The sequence below is a fragment of the Myxocyprinus asiaticus genome, chromosome 21 (genome assembly GCF_019703515.2).
Source record: "Myxocyprinus asiaticus isolate MX2 ecotype Aquarium Trade chromosome 21, UBuf_Myxa_2, whole genome shotgun sequence".
In the NCBI taxonomy this organism is placed as follows: Eukaryota; Metazoa; Chordata; class Actinopteri; order Cypriniformes; family Catostomidae; genus Myxocyprinus; species Myxocyprinus asiaticus.
In genome coordinates this window covers 8,315,302-8,334,548 of record NC_059364.1, presented here as the reverse complement: position 1 = coordinate 8,334,548, position 19,247 = coordinate 8,315,302, and the positions used below count along the sequence as shown (strand labels likewise).

Here is a 19,247-nt window from a genome sequence, read left to right as displayed (position 1 = left end):
ATTTCAGAACTCAAAACTTAATCCCCAATGCAATAAAAGCATTTATTGAAACCAAGCTGCAAAATCGCCCTGTGCTCTATTTCCGCAACTTCCCTACATCACTAGGAGGCCTATTAATTCATGAGCGCTTCTACAGCAACAACATCAATGCCTACTTTACATCATCGCACCCTTGGCCCCACCCACTAGGGCTCACTTCGGAAACAGAGAGCGAGCAGGACAGACAGGCCTAGTGTGGCCTACTAACTATTCCTGAACACCAAAGGGGAACCATCTGGACAATTTCAAATTATTTTTGTACATAAACATGCACTAGACAGATGTCTTTGTCCGTTGTTATGCATTTCATACTGCTTTTAAAAGACGTTACAACTCTGAAAAGGAGACCCTGTTTCATTCAGCTGGTGCATCTTGTTGTTTTGATCACAAACGCGTCCTGGGTCCATTCTTGCGCCCGTCTGCGCTTTTGTTAATTGTTGGTGTATGTAAACATGCACTAGATGGATGTCTTTGACAGTTTTGATGCATTTCCGGCAATGTGCACCTCAGTGCACGATGATACTGTACAGTATTTGTGTGCGTATCTTGTTCATCCTGCTTTGGAGTATGTATGTATATTTTTTTCGGCTCATATCAGCATTGATTGGTTGAGAACCAGTCATAATACGATTTAAGCTATGCAAAGGAACTGTTATTGAAGCATAGGGCTGTTATAAACACTACTGGGCCTGATCGCAAAACCGTGAGTAAACAGTTTCATTCATGAATATTTAATATGTCATGACTGTTTGATAGTTAATGGCGCTGCTGTGCTTACAGTAAGTGAACTATTTAATATATTCGGATGCACTGTGTTGGATGTGCATTGTGTAAACCCTAAAATTTAGTTTCATAATGTTGTGGAGCTTGTTCATTCCCTTCCGACTGAGTTTCAAACATGGCTGTATTCGAGGGGCTGCACGATGTTGTTAGCCAATCATAACAGTGGGCATTAAGTTTTAAGGAGGTGCTTAGGCCAAAACCGAGCGGTTGAGGGCCAGAGACAAGGTGGAAAATGATCATATATTACTACATTATGACTGTTTTGGTAAAAAAAAAAAAAAAAAAAAAAAAAAACTTTATTAACATTATCAGTGGACCTCAGGGAAGATAATAAAATAAAATAAAGAGTATGTTATGACCCCTTTAAATATTTTGTATCTACTTGGCTGCTTGGTTGTTCAACATTATGGTTCCTCTGATTGAGGAAAAAGCCCACTATTTTAAGCAATTTCAGAGATAAATAACAGAGATTCAGAGATAAATAACAAATACTGTAAAATGGTTGAAAATGTTGAGAATGTTTTTTTTAGCTAAATCGTTGAGCTCGTCTGATTGAAGTTGAATGAAGTCCTCTCTCTTTCTGAATCATCTGCTATTGTATATTACAGTTTAAAGGAAAGTAATTTATGTTTAGAGTAAATAATAACACAAAAGTAGTTGTACACAACTGAGATGTTAGGCAGAATGTTAGCCTCAGTCACCCTTCACTTTAATTGTATGGAAAAAAAGATGCAAAGGAAGAAAATGGTGACAATCTGCCTAACATCATCTTTTGTGTTCCATAGAAGAAAGAATGTCAAATGGGTTTGGGACAACATGAGGGTGGTGACAGAAGTTTCATTTTTGGGTGAACTATCCCTTTAAACACAGACCTTATTATAAATCTAAAGCCACCATTTAAAAAAACTTCAATATTCCCAAGGAAACCACTGGCTTATAAATGCTCATTCTTATATGGATTATTTGACTACAAACTTTACAGCTCCATTATGACTGGCAAAAGAACATATGAATGACTTTCCACTGTAAATCTTCATTTGAAATGGATCCAATATTTCCATCTGCCAATGCTTTTTTTTTTTCTTTTTTTTTTGTAAAAAGGCCACGTGGGAGATTTGCTTTCTATACGTTTTCATTCATTCAATCCTTTATCCTCTCATTCAGCAGCTAAAGTCTTCTCTTCTGCCCATTGAGCACATTCTCTCAGTGGAGGTGCTAATGAACGTTGCTGAACATGGAAATAAATCAGCACATTCCAGCACTGAAGCTTATCTTCTCATTCCTCTGTGACCCTCTCCTGTCAGCTTTCAACACTGTACATTTATTGCATATCTCACTGGAGGCAAAGAACACAGTGTCTCATAAAAATCTGGATGAGAAAATAAGACAAATAAAACAAGAGAAATATTACAACATATGATTTTTAAAGTACTAATTGTTTTTAAACTAACAGTCTCCATAGTACTATGATTGGCTGATTACCCTGTAAACATATTCAGAACTGGTCCACAAATCAGAATTAGAGGGTCATACTGGCGCAAATGAATGGACTAATTATGAAGAAACCCACTCGTCACCCAAAAATCACAATTTTCAATCACGCTGAATCAAAAATGAACTTGATATTACTTGTTCTGTGAGTGGACCGGATTTTAGCGACCACTCAGCTCGATTAAATTAACAGTGCACCTCTGTGCCTGCCACTATATTACAAGTTTTTCAGTGTTGACTAAATGCTCATTTATACTTACTAGGCAAACAGGCTTCGTTTAGTTAGCCTAAAAATGTATGACGATTTTGTTCTGCCAATTTGTCTGGTAATATTTCTCTTGTTTGCATACATCCCTGAAATTCTTGACCTGGGTAACTCAGCTAGTCAAAGAGCGATGATAATTCATTAAAACTAATTGTGGGTGTGGTTTAGACTTTCTTTTTTTATTTTCCTCAGCGACTTCGTTCACCGGCTTCATTCAACTAGGGTGCTTTAGTTCTTACAATTATTCTGTGTAGTATTAAATAAAAGATACTCAAAATACACTTTTAGGCCACGTCTACACTAATACTAATACTTTTTCTCTACGTTTTAGCCTTCCGTCCACACTGGGACATTGAAACAGTCTTTTTGACAGTGAAAACTTAGTTTTTCAAAAGCGCTCTCCCAAGTGGATACATTTTAAACACTGTCTTTGCATTGTAGTGTGGAAAGGGGAAATTAAGATTTTTGAAAACGACGTAATTTTTGTCATTTGATGCAGTCGTGTGACCCATTCAACCCAAAACAATCAAGATGGCGGTCTATGTTGTAGCGGCATTGTTGTGTCTGTTATTCACTTTGATAGTGTTGTTAAAGATAAATGTCACTTTGAACAACCTTTATCACTGCATTCCTTCAAAAGCGACGGGAAGGTTACTTGGAATTTCTGTCTGGTGACGGAACACAAGGACAACTGGGTTTCAGACCCTACACAGAATGGGGATTTTACGCATGCGCAGTAAGGGGATTTAAGTTTTCATACGTTTCTGTGTGGATGAGAAACTTTTGGAAAATGCTTGTAAACGGCAGTGTGGACGGAGAGCGTTTCGACAATGAAAATGCCGAAATGTAGACTTAAATTTATGATTGTAGCAATTATTTTTGGCAAAGCAAATTTTAAACGCATAATCTTGATAATAAATGCATTGTGTGTGGTTGTGCACAAAGTTTTATTAGGCATATACAATAAAAGATTAAAAAATGAATTTTGTTTAGAGAGAACCAAAAGAGAAGCAGTAAAAGTTTGTACTGCCCAAAGTAAGTTTTCAACCAGAACTAATTAAAACTCCAGCCTCTAGCCTTTAATATGCATAGCAAATCTCAGGCACTTCTAATTGGAGATTTGTTCAGGGGGAACTCGGTTGCCATCCCAACAGTCACTGGCTGTGCGCACATTCAGATGACTCCATCAACAGCAGCCCCATGGAGTATACAGAAAATTCTTTATTTCTGTGCAATGGTACCAATCCCCACAGCTCAACAGAGGTGACAGCTTGATCCTGAAGGAATGTTCTGCATGAAATCTGTTTGAAAATGGTGATTGTTTTTGCGTTTGGTGATGCTAGTGGCACAGAGAGTCAAAAAGAAATTGCTATTGTGCATAATTCAAATGTGAATGTTATTCCAAAGAAAAACAATGATTGTCTTCGTAATCTTTCATCAAAATGTAATAACGTGCTCTGCCTCCGAAACGACTTTCCTTTTCGGATGATGTCACAAATCCCTCTTGCTTTTTTACCCCATTCTCTCAAACCACCTGTCTCCATTACTGGATAAAATTAAGCCTTGTCCTACTTTTTTTTTTTCTTCATGTTCAATATTGTTTCATTCAGAAGTACAGTGCAGTTAATTACAAAACAAAGTTTAAATGGAGTCTGAACGTCAAGCGATTCGGTCTGAATTAATTGGAGAAGTTTAATACTTAGGGTTAGGGGTTTAAAACAAACCCTGGCCAAAATGTTTCAGGAATATCAATACAGTGCTGCCCTTTGAAGAATTATTTTTTAGAGTAAAAATACAAGGAAGTTTCTTGTCATAGCCATGAGTATCTGTATGTCACGCCTCATTGAGTCTGCACATATAATCTTTCATGATCTACACAATGATGTACTGTCTGCATTTTTAAAAAACTATTCCAATATAGCAATACTGCACAGTCTCACAAATAAACGTCACAGTCCATCTAGCAGAACTGCTTGCAATTGTCTTGAGTTCATTTATTAAAGTGTGTATTCATTCATCTCCCAGATTGACAGATCTGACCTGTCTGCCTCTATATAAACAATAACTGTCTTTTTCTAAATCTACAGCAATCAAAAATAATAAATGGTATCATTTTAAACACGCAAGTTTTAACATCCTTCAAAAACTAATGTGAGCTGTGGCGTGATTACTCTCCATTGCTGTTGGAACGGTGACAGAAAACACACGTTCCTACTTGAGGCGGTAAAAATTAGGCAATGATAACTCAGCAGTCACTACTTTAGATACTTTAGATTGATCGGCCGCTGCTTAAAGCGAGACATAAAGGAGGAAACTGTTTTGACAGATAAAGAGATCTTTGAATCCCGTGCAGCTCCAGGACCAAAAAACACATGCTCCTGAATTGTTCTGCTCTCAATCGCCGCATTGTGGTCATACTGGAATAGTTCACCGCAGAATGAAAATTGTGTCATTATTTACTCATCCTCATGTATGATGTTCTTTCAGAAAAGGTGAATTTTTGAAGATTTTTGTTTTTGTTGAAGAATATCTGTTTAAGTGTACTTGAAGAATCTTATATAAAAAAATTAAAAATAAAAAAATTAAAAAAAAAACATTATTCGGAAATGCTTTAAAAAATTACTTTAAAAAAAACTAAACCAAAAGGTTAAAAACAGTGATACTATGAAAAATAAAACATATTTATTCTAAATGGCTTCAGGAGCAGAATTCAGTGAGACTGGAATGGACTTGTAAGTGCTTAGTGCTCAATGAAATGAACAATCATTTATATGAATGACTGGAGGCAGTGGAGTTCACCTCCTCTATACAGATGACACATGATTTGAACATTTCATCCAAAACAATTCAATCCTCCGAAAGCCTTACAGATATTAACCTGCTCTCTCCCTGAATCATGCATAAGTTATGTGCACTAGTAGTGGGAAATATGACTGAAATCTTATATCACAGTATGAGTGAATTTATATAACAGTAATCACAATAGATACTTTTTCTGGAAACTCAACAATTTCCAGCGATTTAAGGGTGTTTCTTCAACTTCGGGCACCTTTAGCACTGTGCTAAAAAGTCTAATTAAAACATTTTACAGACTCTCACCAATTTTTAAAAAATGTGTCAACTAGTAATCTCCAACGAAAACTGTTATTTTTATAATTATTCTGAAAGTCATGAAAACTCCCATCACAGTGCTATTTCCACCACATCTCAAATTCTGTATTGTGTTGTATTGGAATTCCATTGTGGAAATTATGGTGATGGATTATTCTGTATATCACGGTAATTAACATGCACAATATTGTTATTGTGGGCACTTCAAAATACCGTAAATAATTCTAGATAACCTTTTAGCCAAGATTTTTTTTCTTTTTTTCTGATCGCACAATAGTTTGTTTTTTTTCATTAACGAATCAAGATTCACAAGAGTTTGATGTAAAAAAAAAATTAAATAATAAAAAAAAAACAACATCATGGACGAGAAGCATGGCTGAAGGAGGAATGCAGCTGACCCTTTATCCGCCTTCTAATAGGGTAAAGTAAGAAGTGTGGAAGTATTTTGGGTTCCATAAAAATGCGGATTGTTGGTCGAAGATGGTTTCCCTTTGTATAAAAAATGTGGCAGAAAGGTGACAGTGAAACACGGGAACACCTCCAACATGTTCGCTCATCTGCGGGACAATCATCCAATGCAATTCAGCCAGATAAAGGTAAGTTGTGACAGTTCTGCTTGTTTTTCCAAACTGTTTTTTAAAAAACTCAACTCTAAGGCTAATTTCAGACTGCAGGCAAAAGTGGCCCAAATTCTTTTTTTTTTTTTTTGCTCATATGTGACTCAGATCTGTTTTTTGTTTTTTTCATAACAGTGTGAACAGTACAAACCACATAGTATCTGATCTTTTCGATTCTGATTTGGGCCACTTCCATATGTGGTCCTAAATCCGATACAGGTCTGATTTTTTGCAATGTGACCCCAGTCTGAACAGTCATATCGGAATTCATGCAATTTTTACGTCACTCTACAATGACATTCATCACAATTCTGCACTCATTGTGCTGGCGGGAGTCATTCCAAACATTTGCCATTCAAAGAACGGCAGTTCGAATTCGCTGGCTTCCGCTGCACATCACCTTATAAATGAACGTGTAAACCCTGACTTAAGTGGACTCCATGTTTACTTCCGTATGACAGTGTGCTGCGTGTGACATCTTTGTTATTGTTCGTTTGCGCATGTGGGTCAGTTCAGGACCGTGACCAGTTCACACTGGAATCTGATATTGGATCTGAGCAATAAATCCGAATTGAGCCCTAAGGCTTGCAGTGTGAACGTAGCCTAGAAGACAACTAGCTAAGTGGCAACTAAGACAACAAAGAAAGTGAACTGTTCCTGCCATTTGCAGATAATGTGTAGCTTGCTTTCAAGTGGCCCAAGAGTAATTTGCTAAAACTCCGCTAGCTACACAGTAACGTTTGCATCTTGTAGTGATAACTAAAACACAGTTGTAATCAGCTAATACTAATTCCTGTCATTAATAATAGCGATGTGGCACAATGATGATTTCAATATTAAGTTCAAGTTGGAACGCAATGCAATCGTACATTGCCATACAGTGTGAGTGAACTTATGGTTATTAAATCTGTAGTTAGCGTCTAGCTATATATTAGCAACTGGCTTGCTATCCAGAAAAAAAAAAAACATGCATTTGTTTTTTTAAATATAAAGGGTTCTTTTCAAAGTTTTTTGTTTTCTGTTAATTTAAAAAGCCAGTTTGGTTTTGAAAAAAGTAATTAAACTTCTTATTAAGAGAACAACATGTTTGTTTATATTTCAACCCATTTTTGTAATGTAATTCAATACTGTGATAATACCGTACACCATGATAAAAGCTTCAGCAATTATCGTGATGTGAAAATCTGATAGTTACATGCCTAGATGGAAATTACATTCTCATTGTCTAATATTGAAAGTATGGGTCTGGGACAAGGCTACAACAGTAAAATCTGTACATAAAAGGCATTTTAAAATGAAGCCCTAGTACAAAGTTACCAAGTCCATTTTAATGTGAACTTCATTTAACAAAAAGAAAAATGTTGAAATCTGTTTGTTAATAAAAAAACAACCCCTGGGACATGAAATTGCATGAAGCTGAAGAAAGATCTATATACGTTGCTTTCAAAAAATCATTTCCTCAGACTACACTGCTACTTTTAAATGGAAAAAGATGCTATTTGACCCCAGATGGTGTAGAAATGGCATATAACCAGCCAAACCGTGACCTTTGACCATTGAAAATGCTTTGAACCCCAAGCATTTCCAGGACCAAACTACTATATATTGCTAAATCAACGTCCTGCTTTCAATCACCACATTGTGGTGTTAAAACACATACCAATTGCTCAAAATAAAAACATGATATTCAGTTAGCACACAAAAGCCAGTCATGGTCTGAAAACGCTACAAACACTTAGACAAACAGAACTTCTGGCAACTGATCACGAAGGTATATATCTATTTAAGCACGCTTGCAGTATATGGAGGGAAAGTTGCATAAACCAAACACTTAAAATAACATGTCATTTTGGGGATGCAAGGTGCTTAAGAGAATAATCTGCTAACTAAAGGTTGTAATGTTATGAAAAACAAATGTTTTTAGATGTATTCTAAATGGTTTCGGGAGCAGAGTTTATTGAGACTGGAATAGACCTGTAAGTGCTTAGAGCTCAATTTAGTAAACAATCATTGAAATGACTGGAGGCAGTGGAGTCACCTCTATACAGATGACACATGATTTGGACTGCACCAGCAGAGAGAGGCATTAATTACATTAAAAACAATTCAATAACTCAATAGGGTTGTGTTCAAAATTTCGATATTACGATACATTGCCATGTTCTCCTTGCCGATGCGGGTTTTAATGTGGCTGCATCAATATCGATATTATGCAGCACACTGAAAGTTTTAGTGTAGCCCAAAATGCCTGTCAAATGGTGCAAGTCACCTGAGCAGTAGTAGGCCACCACATTTAAATTGGATGAGATTCTTGCTACCGCTGACAGAAACTAAAATCTAAAATATATGTGCATTCTGGCTTTTTGCCTTAACTCGCCAGTTGGCTGGTGCTCCTGTCTGACTCGCAATTTGTTGAGATGTTCAATGGCACTGAAGAGTTTTCTTTCTTCTGTGTCAGTGGCCTGACAAACACTTTTGTTTTTTATGCGAGCACTGCAAATGATCTCAGGCAATCTCAGGAGGAGTTTAAACAGAGAGACGGGCCACTTCTATTAAAATGAATGAGAGAAACTGGAACTCCCAATGGTCAACAGATGTAGAAAGGAAGTCCTGCCTTACAGATAAAAGAGCCAGTCACCTTTTAGATAAAGACATTACCTGTCAATCAACTCGAGAGTGTGCATGCGCATTAGCTAAAGCCAGGAAAATTACGTTTTTTGATGGCTGCCAGTAGATGGACTTGCTAGAAAGACTTTGGTTTAAATCACTTTAAAACCAGCAGTTCACATTTTACTGTACATGAACTGTGAATAGCCAATATCCTGTATATTTACGAATCATAAAAAATCAAAGTGGCTGGTAAAATTGGTCAAAAAGGTTCGTTTTGTACCCTGCTCTCAACCGAGATGTGGAAAATACCAAAAAGTATGGGCACCGTGGATATCACACGCGAGGGAGAGTTAGACTAACTAGGAACTCACATGGTCCATCCACACTGAAGCCGTTGTGAAGAAGGCTCATCAGTGCCTCTTCTTCCTGAGACGGCTGATGAAGTTTGGAATGAACCGCCACATCCTCACACGGTTCTATACCAGCACTGTAGAGAGCATCCTGACTGGCTGCATCTCCGCCTGGTACGGCAATAGCACTACCCACAGCCGCAAGCACTGCAAAGGGTGGTGCAAACTGCCAGACACATCATCGGAGGTGAGCTTCCCTCCCTCCAGGACATCTATACCAGGTGGTGTGTGAAAAAAGCTCGGAGGATCATCAGAGACTCCAGCCACCCGGGCCATGGGCTGCTCTCACTGCTACCATCAGGCAGGCGGTATCGCAGCATCAGGACCCGCAACAGCCGACTTCATGACAGCTTCTTCCCCCAAGCAATCAGACTTTTGAACTCTTGATCTCCCACGATCAATATACATCAGCACTGCACTTTATTACTCTTATACCTCACTGTCATAAATTATATTATTATTATATTATATTCTCTTTTAACAACACACTGGCAACTTACTATCAACCGACAGCCTCAATGTCAATACAGTACAATACAACCTACTGTATATTTTCTATATACTTTTTTATTGTATTATGTGTATTCTATATTGTGTGTATTGTATACTGTACACTGTATGTTATTATTTGTATATTGTGTTATGTGTAATTATGTGTATATTAGATTTTAAATTGTGTTGTAAATCTGATGTTTATTGTAAATTGGTATATGTCCCATCACTGTCACGACTACTATGTTGCTCGGACCTGCACCCAAGAATTTCACAAACTATTGCACTTGTGTATATGGTTGTGTGACAATAAAAATTATTTGATTTGATTTGATTTTGATTTGAACTATATTAAGAAAACGCAACTGCAGGCTAATATGATTTTAGCACAGTTTGGACACTTTCACTCTTGGATTAAATGAATCACGGCTGACTGTGAATAGTAAATTTCTACAATGGCATCTTGTGTCCTAGATGACACAAGTAAAAAGTTACTGAGTGCACCTTTAAAAACAAGGTTTGATTTTGAGCCACAATATTTTAAACTATAGTAAATGTAGCACAAAACACTTTTAAAGCAGAAAAAAGAAAGGGCCAATAAAATTAATGTGCTTTTAGGTAAAATAATTATTTATTTAGCTTTTCTTATCTTTATGGACCTTATTGTGTTTCAAATGGCACAAAATGATGAAAACTGTTAAATAGTTTACTATAAACAACTGTTATGCTAAATAATGCTCAGGAGAAATTCAGTTCAAAATTAACATGTATCATGATTCGTATCATACCGTGGCCTCTGTATCGTGATGCGTATTGTATCGGGACGTTGTTGGTTATACTCAGCCACATACCTCAAAGATTTCTATTCACAAAAAATAACACCTGTTTCACAATATGTATACATAACACATGAGTTAGAAACACAGTTAGGATGAGTATATTTTGATGAGCAGATTTTTTTATTATAGGACATTTTTTCTTCCCTAATTAATAGCCAAATTAAAATCTTATTAGATCTGTTTTGGAATTCCAGTTGAGTTTAAATACTCCTATATAAATACCCCCATCATTTAAAGTACAATTTCAGTAAACTCACCCTCCTTCACTCTCTGCCTCTTCTGAGCTTTGTCCTTCACTCCTCATTGGGGCACCTGCTCTTTTTCTCCTGGTAGGAGTCCTATGTAGAGGACCCACCTTGCGAGCACCAATATCTTCCACGCTTCGGCCTCTCAGTTGATCTCTGACATTGTCCTGCAGGTGTGGAAGAGCATCCTTCAGGGCTTTCACTTCCTCCTTGAGTTCAGAAACACACTGTATCAGAGCACCCAACCGATCCAGCACTTCTGCCTGGCCTGACCGCAGAACCACACTGCCTCCTTTGTGATCTGCGGTACTTCTCAGTTGCAGGACTCGGCCACCACTGGTTCCAGATTTGCGGAAGAACACGATGGCCAGGCTGATCCCTGCAGCCCCGGCCAGAACTCCCAAAGCCAGAGCCCTGCTGTCTGCTTGAGCCATTCTGAACAGCTGCAGAGATAGGAAAACAAGAACATGCTGATTAGCAACCTCACATCTATTGGAAACAGGTTATCAAGATAAACTAATGCTAACAAGTACCAAATGACCATAAGTGGTAGCTATTTACACACAAAGAGCATTACATAGTAGATGGCAAAAAACGTGGACATTAACTTTTGTTTTGCACTGTAAAAAATTTCCAAAATTGTACCTGAAAAAGAAAGACTTTTGTAGTTACAACGGTAATTAACAACACATTTTAGAGTGAAAAGCAGACTTTTATAGTTCTAGAAGGTTAGTATATCAAGTTTATATAATTTTATATTATAAATGGTAGTGAACCTTAAAATATACAGGCATTAAAAATTACATCCCATAAAACCTGAAACATGGTCAATATATTTTTTTAATGTCAATTTCTGTCAACCACAGCTGGCGGTATTTTAACGCAAATTTAACATCATTTTTTTAAGTGTTTTCAGGATTTAGGTTAAAAACTCGCAATATTTTACAAAAAAAGTCTCAATAAAATGTTAAACTTATTAAACTTTGAGAATAAATTTGTTGTGTTTTGAGAAAAAACTCGTTAAATTTCAAGAAAAAAGTCTAAATAAAATATTGTGAATAAACTCAATAAACTTTGAAAATAAATTTGTTGTGTTTTGAGAAAAAACTCGTTAAATTTCAAGAAAAAAGTCGAAATAAAATGTTAAGAATAAACATTTGGAGGGGTGGGGGGGAGACTAGTTAAATTTAATGAAAAAGGTCGAAAATACTTTTTAGAAATACTTCCTTAAATGACTACACAAGCACATTTATTTAAGTTACTGCATGTACAGGTGCTGGATAACAGGAATAACCACTAATGTGCTTTCAATATTAATAGTCACTTCATACTTTATATAACCCAGTTGTTTCACTTTATGACATGACAGCAGCGATAAAGATAAAACTTAAATTCATTCTTCATCCAAACAGGGTCTCCATTCATCCAGTGGTTGAATTATAACGTACAAAACCGATTTTAAACAGCACTAGTGTTCATAATTATCAGCTGTCAAGGTCTTTCCAGGCACTATGAGAACTACTTATATGTACACGTGAGGCAGAGGTGAATAGCCTTCTAATAGCACTAAAAGAGAGCAGTTCGCACTACCAATAATCTTATTAAAGCGTAAAACAGCAATAATGTCATAGTTAAAAGCAATAATCACCTACATAAGCTCTCCTGGGCGCAGCGGTGTGTCTGGAAAAACAGTCCGTGTTGCTCCAGCGCTCGATACTGAAGGTTCCGCCCTGGTTTTGAAAACATTTACAGCTTCAGTCAAACATGACAAATAAATATTGTGCAATAACAACCAAAGATGTTTGATATCGGGAGGACATTACGATATGGTGATTAAAAAACTGGTGGATGAATGTAAAAATGTTTTGGCTTGCTATGAGAAATTAATTTAACGGTAGCTAGCCTATATACTGAATGCTAATTTTCTTTTCATTTTACCTCACAAAAGGATTTTGGTGGTATTATAATGTTTTTAGATGGTAATGCCATGGTACTTTCAGTGCTGGGTAGATTACTTCTGAATTGTAATCTGGTACTGATTACAAATTACATGACTAAATCAATATCATAATCTCTTGGATTCATTTTTAAGGTCTGTTTGGTGTCACATGCATTTGAGTAGGATAAGCTGGTACCATTTTGACAATGTTGCTTGAATGCATTAAAGAAAATTTACTTAATTTATCAAAATATGAGAGTTGATATGATTTGTGTGTGCGTGGGTGGGGGTGGGTAATCACTTGTTTCTGAGTGAAATAAAAAGACGCTTAAAATGGTCTTACTTTTGGCAATTTTGGCATTACAAACGCCATCAATGTGTGGTAAAAGATCAGATAAGTTATATTTGTGAATCAACATAAAAAAATAAATAATAATAATAATCTGTCACAAAGGCAAAATCATATTCATGTACATTTTTGAAGTGGCGTTCAAAAACAATTTGCGGAGCTAAAACTAACTTTACCGCACTATTACAATCGGTTTGGCTTTTTATGTATGGATTACCGCTCCATCTTCGGTGTAATTATAGCCACATGCCTGATGGCTCGTATCAGGTCTGTGTATGCAGTTCTACAACCCCCAACACTTAGGCTACCAAATGTTTATCAGTGAAAGGCTGATTTAGAATGAAAAAATTTAAATATTTAAAAAGAAGAATAGTTCGAGGGATCAATAAATGATGAACAATTTACTGCAGTGGCCTGATTAATAAGTAATCATGTAATTTATAAAAAAGTAACTGTATAATGATTCCGATTATTTTAAAATGTAATTTCTGATTATTATTTTTTTTTTACTCCCCTTTTCTCCCCAATTTGAAATACCCAGTTCCCAATGCGCTCTAAATCCTCGTGGTGGTGTAGTGACTCGCCTCAATCAGGGTCGCCTCCGCATCTGAGATCGTCAATCTGCGCATCTTATAACGTGGCTTGTTGATCGCGTTACCGCGGAGACGTAGCGCGTGTGGAGGCTTCACGCTATTCTCTGCGGCATCCATGCACAACTCACCACGCACCCCACCGAGAGCAAGAACCACATTATAGCGACCACGAGGAGGTTACCCCATGTGACTCTACTCTCCCTAGCTACCGGGCCAATTTGGTTGCTTAGGAGACCTGGCTGGAGTCACTCAGCACGCCCTGGATTCGAACTCGCGTCTCCAGAGGTGGTAGTGAGCGTCAATACTCGCTGAGCTACCCAGGCCCCCTTAAAATGTAATTTGATCTAATTACAAGTTCTTGATTTTTGTAATCTGATTATGTAATACAAATTACATTTAATCCATTACTACCCAGCACTGGGTACTTTGAAATATACAGTGGTAGCAAATGGTTATTTTATTCATGAACCATTGCATTTACACACATCACATGGTTCTCCAAAAGTACTTCAAAGAAAACAAAGGTGCTACCATGGTACTAGTCAAAGAAGCAATAACATTACCATAATACCATGTCCAAAAGCATGTTATTACCATGCTACTATGTCCCAAATTTTTTTTTGAAAAATTCCTTTTAACCTATTCATTTCCATGACTTTTCCAGTTCTTCATGAGTTCTGGGTAAGGATTTTTTTTTATAATTTTACAGAAATTGCACACGATGATGATGATTTATTTTTTTAAACAGAAACATTTGTATTACAGTATAATTCTCACAATTCTTTTATTGGATAGCAGCTACTGTATATATCAGTGTACTTCACATGGACCCATCTTATTTTATCTCTATAAAGTGGGACCATCAGCATGAAATTGTTCATACAGAATATATGGAAGTCTGTAGAATCAGATTAAAGCTAGACAATGTTAATGACCCACAAATATCAGATGAAACAAAGAACCAAAGTTCATCTGAATCACTCATTAACAGAGTCACACAAGCTTTTCATGACCACTACTTTACAATTACACAAACTCAGAAATAGACCTTTATTTAAAATGTACAATTTAAATGGTTTTGTAATCTAACTGCTATGTATTTAAATAGTCTGTACACTAAAAAAAATGACTAGTAAGATGTACTAGATTTTTCAGCAAGATGAGCTAGATATTTATTTCTCAAGTTGTTGCACACAGTTTTACTTTTTAAGTTAAAATTAAGTAAAATCTGTTTAACTTCATGACATAATGATTAAAGTGAGTAAACTTAAACATGTTAGTAAATACAGTAATTTTACTTAAAATATGATTACTAGAATAAACTTAGTAAAATTGAAATGAACATTTTATAAGAACATGTCATATTTTAAACTTTCCTTACAAACACTTATTTAATCATGTAACACATGAGTCGTGACATACAGGAGCCTCCCACAGGAACACTTAGTGCATGTTTGGTAGTCTATAAGATAGCATCAGCTTACAGTATAGGCTATAGAAACAAGATACAGAGCACACAGACCTGAACACTTGGTGCACAAAACATGATGAAGGTGACAATCAACAGATTTATTTTGTATTTTTTATTTTATTATCTTGAAAGGGTCATTTTGAGTAGAAAATGAACTTCAGACTGCACAAAACAAGAAGTTACCAAACGTAACCACAACATTAGCAATAAAAACGGTGTAAATAAACTTCAGCAAACACTGAAACCATGCAAGCTCATTAATTATTCAAGCCCAGTATATGCTGGGAACACCAACTTGAAAAGTTAAGTTAAATGTACTTATTATATTTACAAGTGAAATTTAAGGTTTTCTACGATAGGATTGATACATTATGACACACTGTAAAGATAACTATCAATTATAAATAATATTTATTAATAAGCAACAGTGTAGAGCATTAATTTTTTTACACGTTTGAATGTAGAATTTACTTAATATTTTAATGTTCACACTTAAACTACCTTATTCAATGTAGAACATACTTAATCTTATCTGCTATATTTACGTCACCACAAAGTCATTTTATTTTCAGTGTATGACATTGTTACACAAAGAATATCTTGAACAAAATCCTGTATGCTTAATCTCAAAATAAATACAATTAAATGAATCATTTTTTTTTAAATAGAAGTTTGAAAGATATATAGTGTTTGGTTAAATTAAGGAAAACTTACTTTAATGGAACAGTCCTGTGGCCTTGTCTTCACTGCTGTGGAGCTTTGCTGTAATGTGTTTCTCTCCATAAACACAAGTATCTGATAAACCTTGAACTGTGATACAAGTTTCAGGGCTGCTCTGATTGGCTTCTTGCATCCTTGGAGTTAATTAACAGCATATTCATTAGTCTTAAAAAAGGGCTGTATCACTTTTTTTTCTGTAACTTTTTTTTTTCACTTATAAATGTGGTTTATTTTATCTTACCATTTTAAGCACCTTTAAGCACCAACAATGTTTTTCTCAATTATTTACTTGTTGCTCTGTCTCTTGGGCATATGGGACACCCTCCTAAATAATAATAATAAAAAATGATTAACTACTAATCAATTAGCATACTGTAAAGCAAAACTATTACATGTTAATATTACATGAGACTTTAGCATGATAGCACTGAGTGAGGAAAGTTGCAAATTTACCTTCTAAGTTTTAATTTGCAGTGGAGATTGAGCAGATGCTCACCTTATTTGCCCTTTGCGGCAAGGTAACTGCCACTGTCTCAGACAATGTTGTCAACTTTTTAAAGGTATTCAAAGAATGTTTTAAGCAGATGCTAAAGTAGGTTTACAGCAATAATATACGGTACCTCAGTGCAGTAACTCTTAGCAAAAACAACCATATTCAAGTTTTCATGAATTTTAATAGCAAAGGAAGTGCAATTAGGAGGGATTAGGGGCCAATGTTTGTGATTTACAGAGGTAGCACATTTCACATTTCACTCCTGCGACTTTTAAGTAAGTTGGTACTGTTCCTAGACAATGTCAATGGAGCTATTTTCATGCACCCCCTCAAAAGCTAACTGTTTTTGAGAGGTTTAGCACTGAGGTTAGTGTTAGCTAATAGCTACTTAACTAATTTATAAGATTATGAACTATTTCCCAGGTCTTCTGGCAGTCAGTTTATTTTTTATTTTTTATTTTTTTTTTGTACCTTGCGTACTGGACCAAGGCACAGAGAATGGGACAAGGAGCTTAATGAGCACCAAGTCCTGGACGGAAAGTCCAACTCATGGATGAGCTTATTCATCTTTTGCTGCCGTATAGCTGCTAGCTAAAGGAGCAAGTCATCACTGACATCTTCAGTTCAAGCATGGCCATAGTAACAGGAACATCATCACCTGTTCTTAGTATTAGGTTCAGTGCCCATTTGGATGTCAAGGCAACAAGTTGGCTCCTCTATGACTGTGAATTTGAGTTTGTTCAGTCCAAACCTACGAGATATCCAGAGTGTATTTACATTTGTTCGGGTAGCTGACATTTTTATCCAGAGTGACTTACAAATGAGGAACAAAAATTGCTTAGAGGAGTGAAGGCTAAAGCAGATGTTAAAAAAAGACATTATGAAATGAGTGGTTTGAATTTGTATTATTATTATTTATAATATTATTATTATTATCATCATCATTTGAGTGTTGGGTAAGTCACTCTAGTACAGATTACTAATTACTTATCTAAAAATTGTTATAAGGTTACTTTACTGATTACTTCATTTAAAAAGTAATCACATGATTAATTAATTTACTGCTTTTTATTTTCTGAACTGTTACAAAGGGTTAACTAATATAGATAATTAACAAGACACGCCTACGATTGATCTGTCACAGCAAAACAAGATACAATCAATTCAAATGAAAAATTAAAAAATGACCATCATACATAATGATAGCAAGGTAAACTTGTATAGAGGTGAATGGGGGACCACAGCAAATATAATTTTTGCTTACCTGTTTGCTCCAACAGCAGAAAAAAAAAATCCACTATTACGCTTTCACAGCTTTCCCAAAGAAGAAAAAAATAGAGAGCGGTGGATTACAGCAGTCAGAAGAGAGAAAGTGGCTAAATTTTCTTTCACTTCCTCAGCAGCTGTGTTAGAAACCTCATCGTGGTAAATTGTTGTTTAAAACTTATTCCAAATTAATATAATAAATTTCAATGTTATATATTTACACTAAATAATTAAAAAATGACAAATATAAAATAGTTGGCTAGATTTACGCTGCTAAATAAGGCGGAAATGCGTCATCACAGTCTGTGAAATGGGTCCATTAATTTACTTTGAAGTTACTACAAACACTTTTCATGGAAAAGTTTTTATGTTTACGCTCAACAAATTCCAAATAGTGTTTGTAATTTTCTTCTCATCTATTTACATTTACATTTATTCATTTGGCATATGCTTTTATCCAAAGCGACTTACAAAAGAGGAATACATTATAAGCATATATATATATATATATATATATATATATATATATATATATATATATATATATATATATATATATATATATATATACACTATATTGCCAAAAGTATTCGCTCACCCATCCAAATAATTGAATTCAGGTGTTCCAATCACTTCCATGGCCACAGGTGTATAAAATGAAGCACCTAGGCATGCAGACTGCTTCTACAAACATTTGTGAAAGAATGGGCCGCTCTCAGGAGCTCAGTGAATTCCAGCGTGGTACTGTGATAGGATGCCACCTGTGCAACAAGTCCAATCGTGAAATTTCCTCGCTACTAAATATTCCACAGTCAACTGTCAGTGGTATTATAACAAAGTGGAAGCGATTGGGAATGACAGCAACTCAGCCACGAAGTGGTAGGCCACGTAAAATGACAGAGCGGGGTCAGCGGATGCTGAGGCGCATAGTGCGCAGAGGTCGCCAACTTTCTGCAGAGTCAATCGCTACAGACCTCCAAAGTTCATGTGGCTTTCAGATTAGCTCAAGAACAGTGCGTAGAGAGCTTCATGGAATGGGTTTCCATGGCTAAGCAGCTGCATCCAAGCCATACATCACCAAGTGCAATGCAAAGCGTCGGATGCAGTGGTGTAAAGCACGCCGCCACTGGACTCTAGAGCAGCGGAGACGCGTTCTCGGGAGTGACGAATCACACTTCTCCATCTGGCAATCTGATGGACGAGTCTGGGTTTGGCGGTTGCCAGGAGAACGGTACTTGTCTGACTGCATTATGCCAACTGTGAAGTTTGGTGGAGGGGGGATTATGGTGTGGGGTTGTTTTTCAGGAGCTGGGCTTGGCCCCTTAGTTCCAGTGAAAGGAACTCTGAATGCTTCAGCATACCAAGAGATTTTGGACAATTCCATGCTCCCAACTTTGTGGGAACAGTTTGGGGATGGCCCCTTCCTGTTCCAACATGACTGCGCACCAGTGCACAAAGCAAGGTCCATAAAGACATGGATGAGCGAGTTTGGTGTGGAAGAACTTGACTGGCCT

General features: G+C 36.3%; 1 protein-coding gene across 2 annotated transcripts in view; it reads right to left on the bottom strand.

Annotated features, from left to right (window-relative positions):
• The window catches only part of LOC127411872 (regulator of microtubule dynamics protein 2), a 40,903-nt gene extending 24,886 nt beyond the window's left edge, over positions 1-16,017 (bottom strand). Inside the window, exons 1-3 of one of the 2 annotated variants that reach the window (XM_051647715.1) lie at positions 15,969-16,017; positions 12,551-12,632; positions 10,915-11,345 (exon numbers count right to left, since the gene is read on the bottom strand). In XM_051647715.1, the coding sequence (XP_051503675.1) occupies positions 10,915-11,336 (422 nt within the window). In that variant the 5' untranslated portion in view covers positions 11,337-11,345; positions 12,551-12,632; positions 15,969-16,017. The remainder of the gene's footprint in view (positions 1-10,914; positions 11,346-12,550; positions 12,633-15,968) is intronic. The other variant, XM_051647714.1, reaches the window with a different exon arrangement.
• Between the last annotated feature and the right edge of the window lie 3,230 nt (positions 16,018-19,247).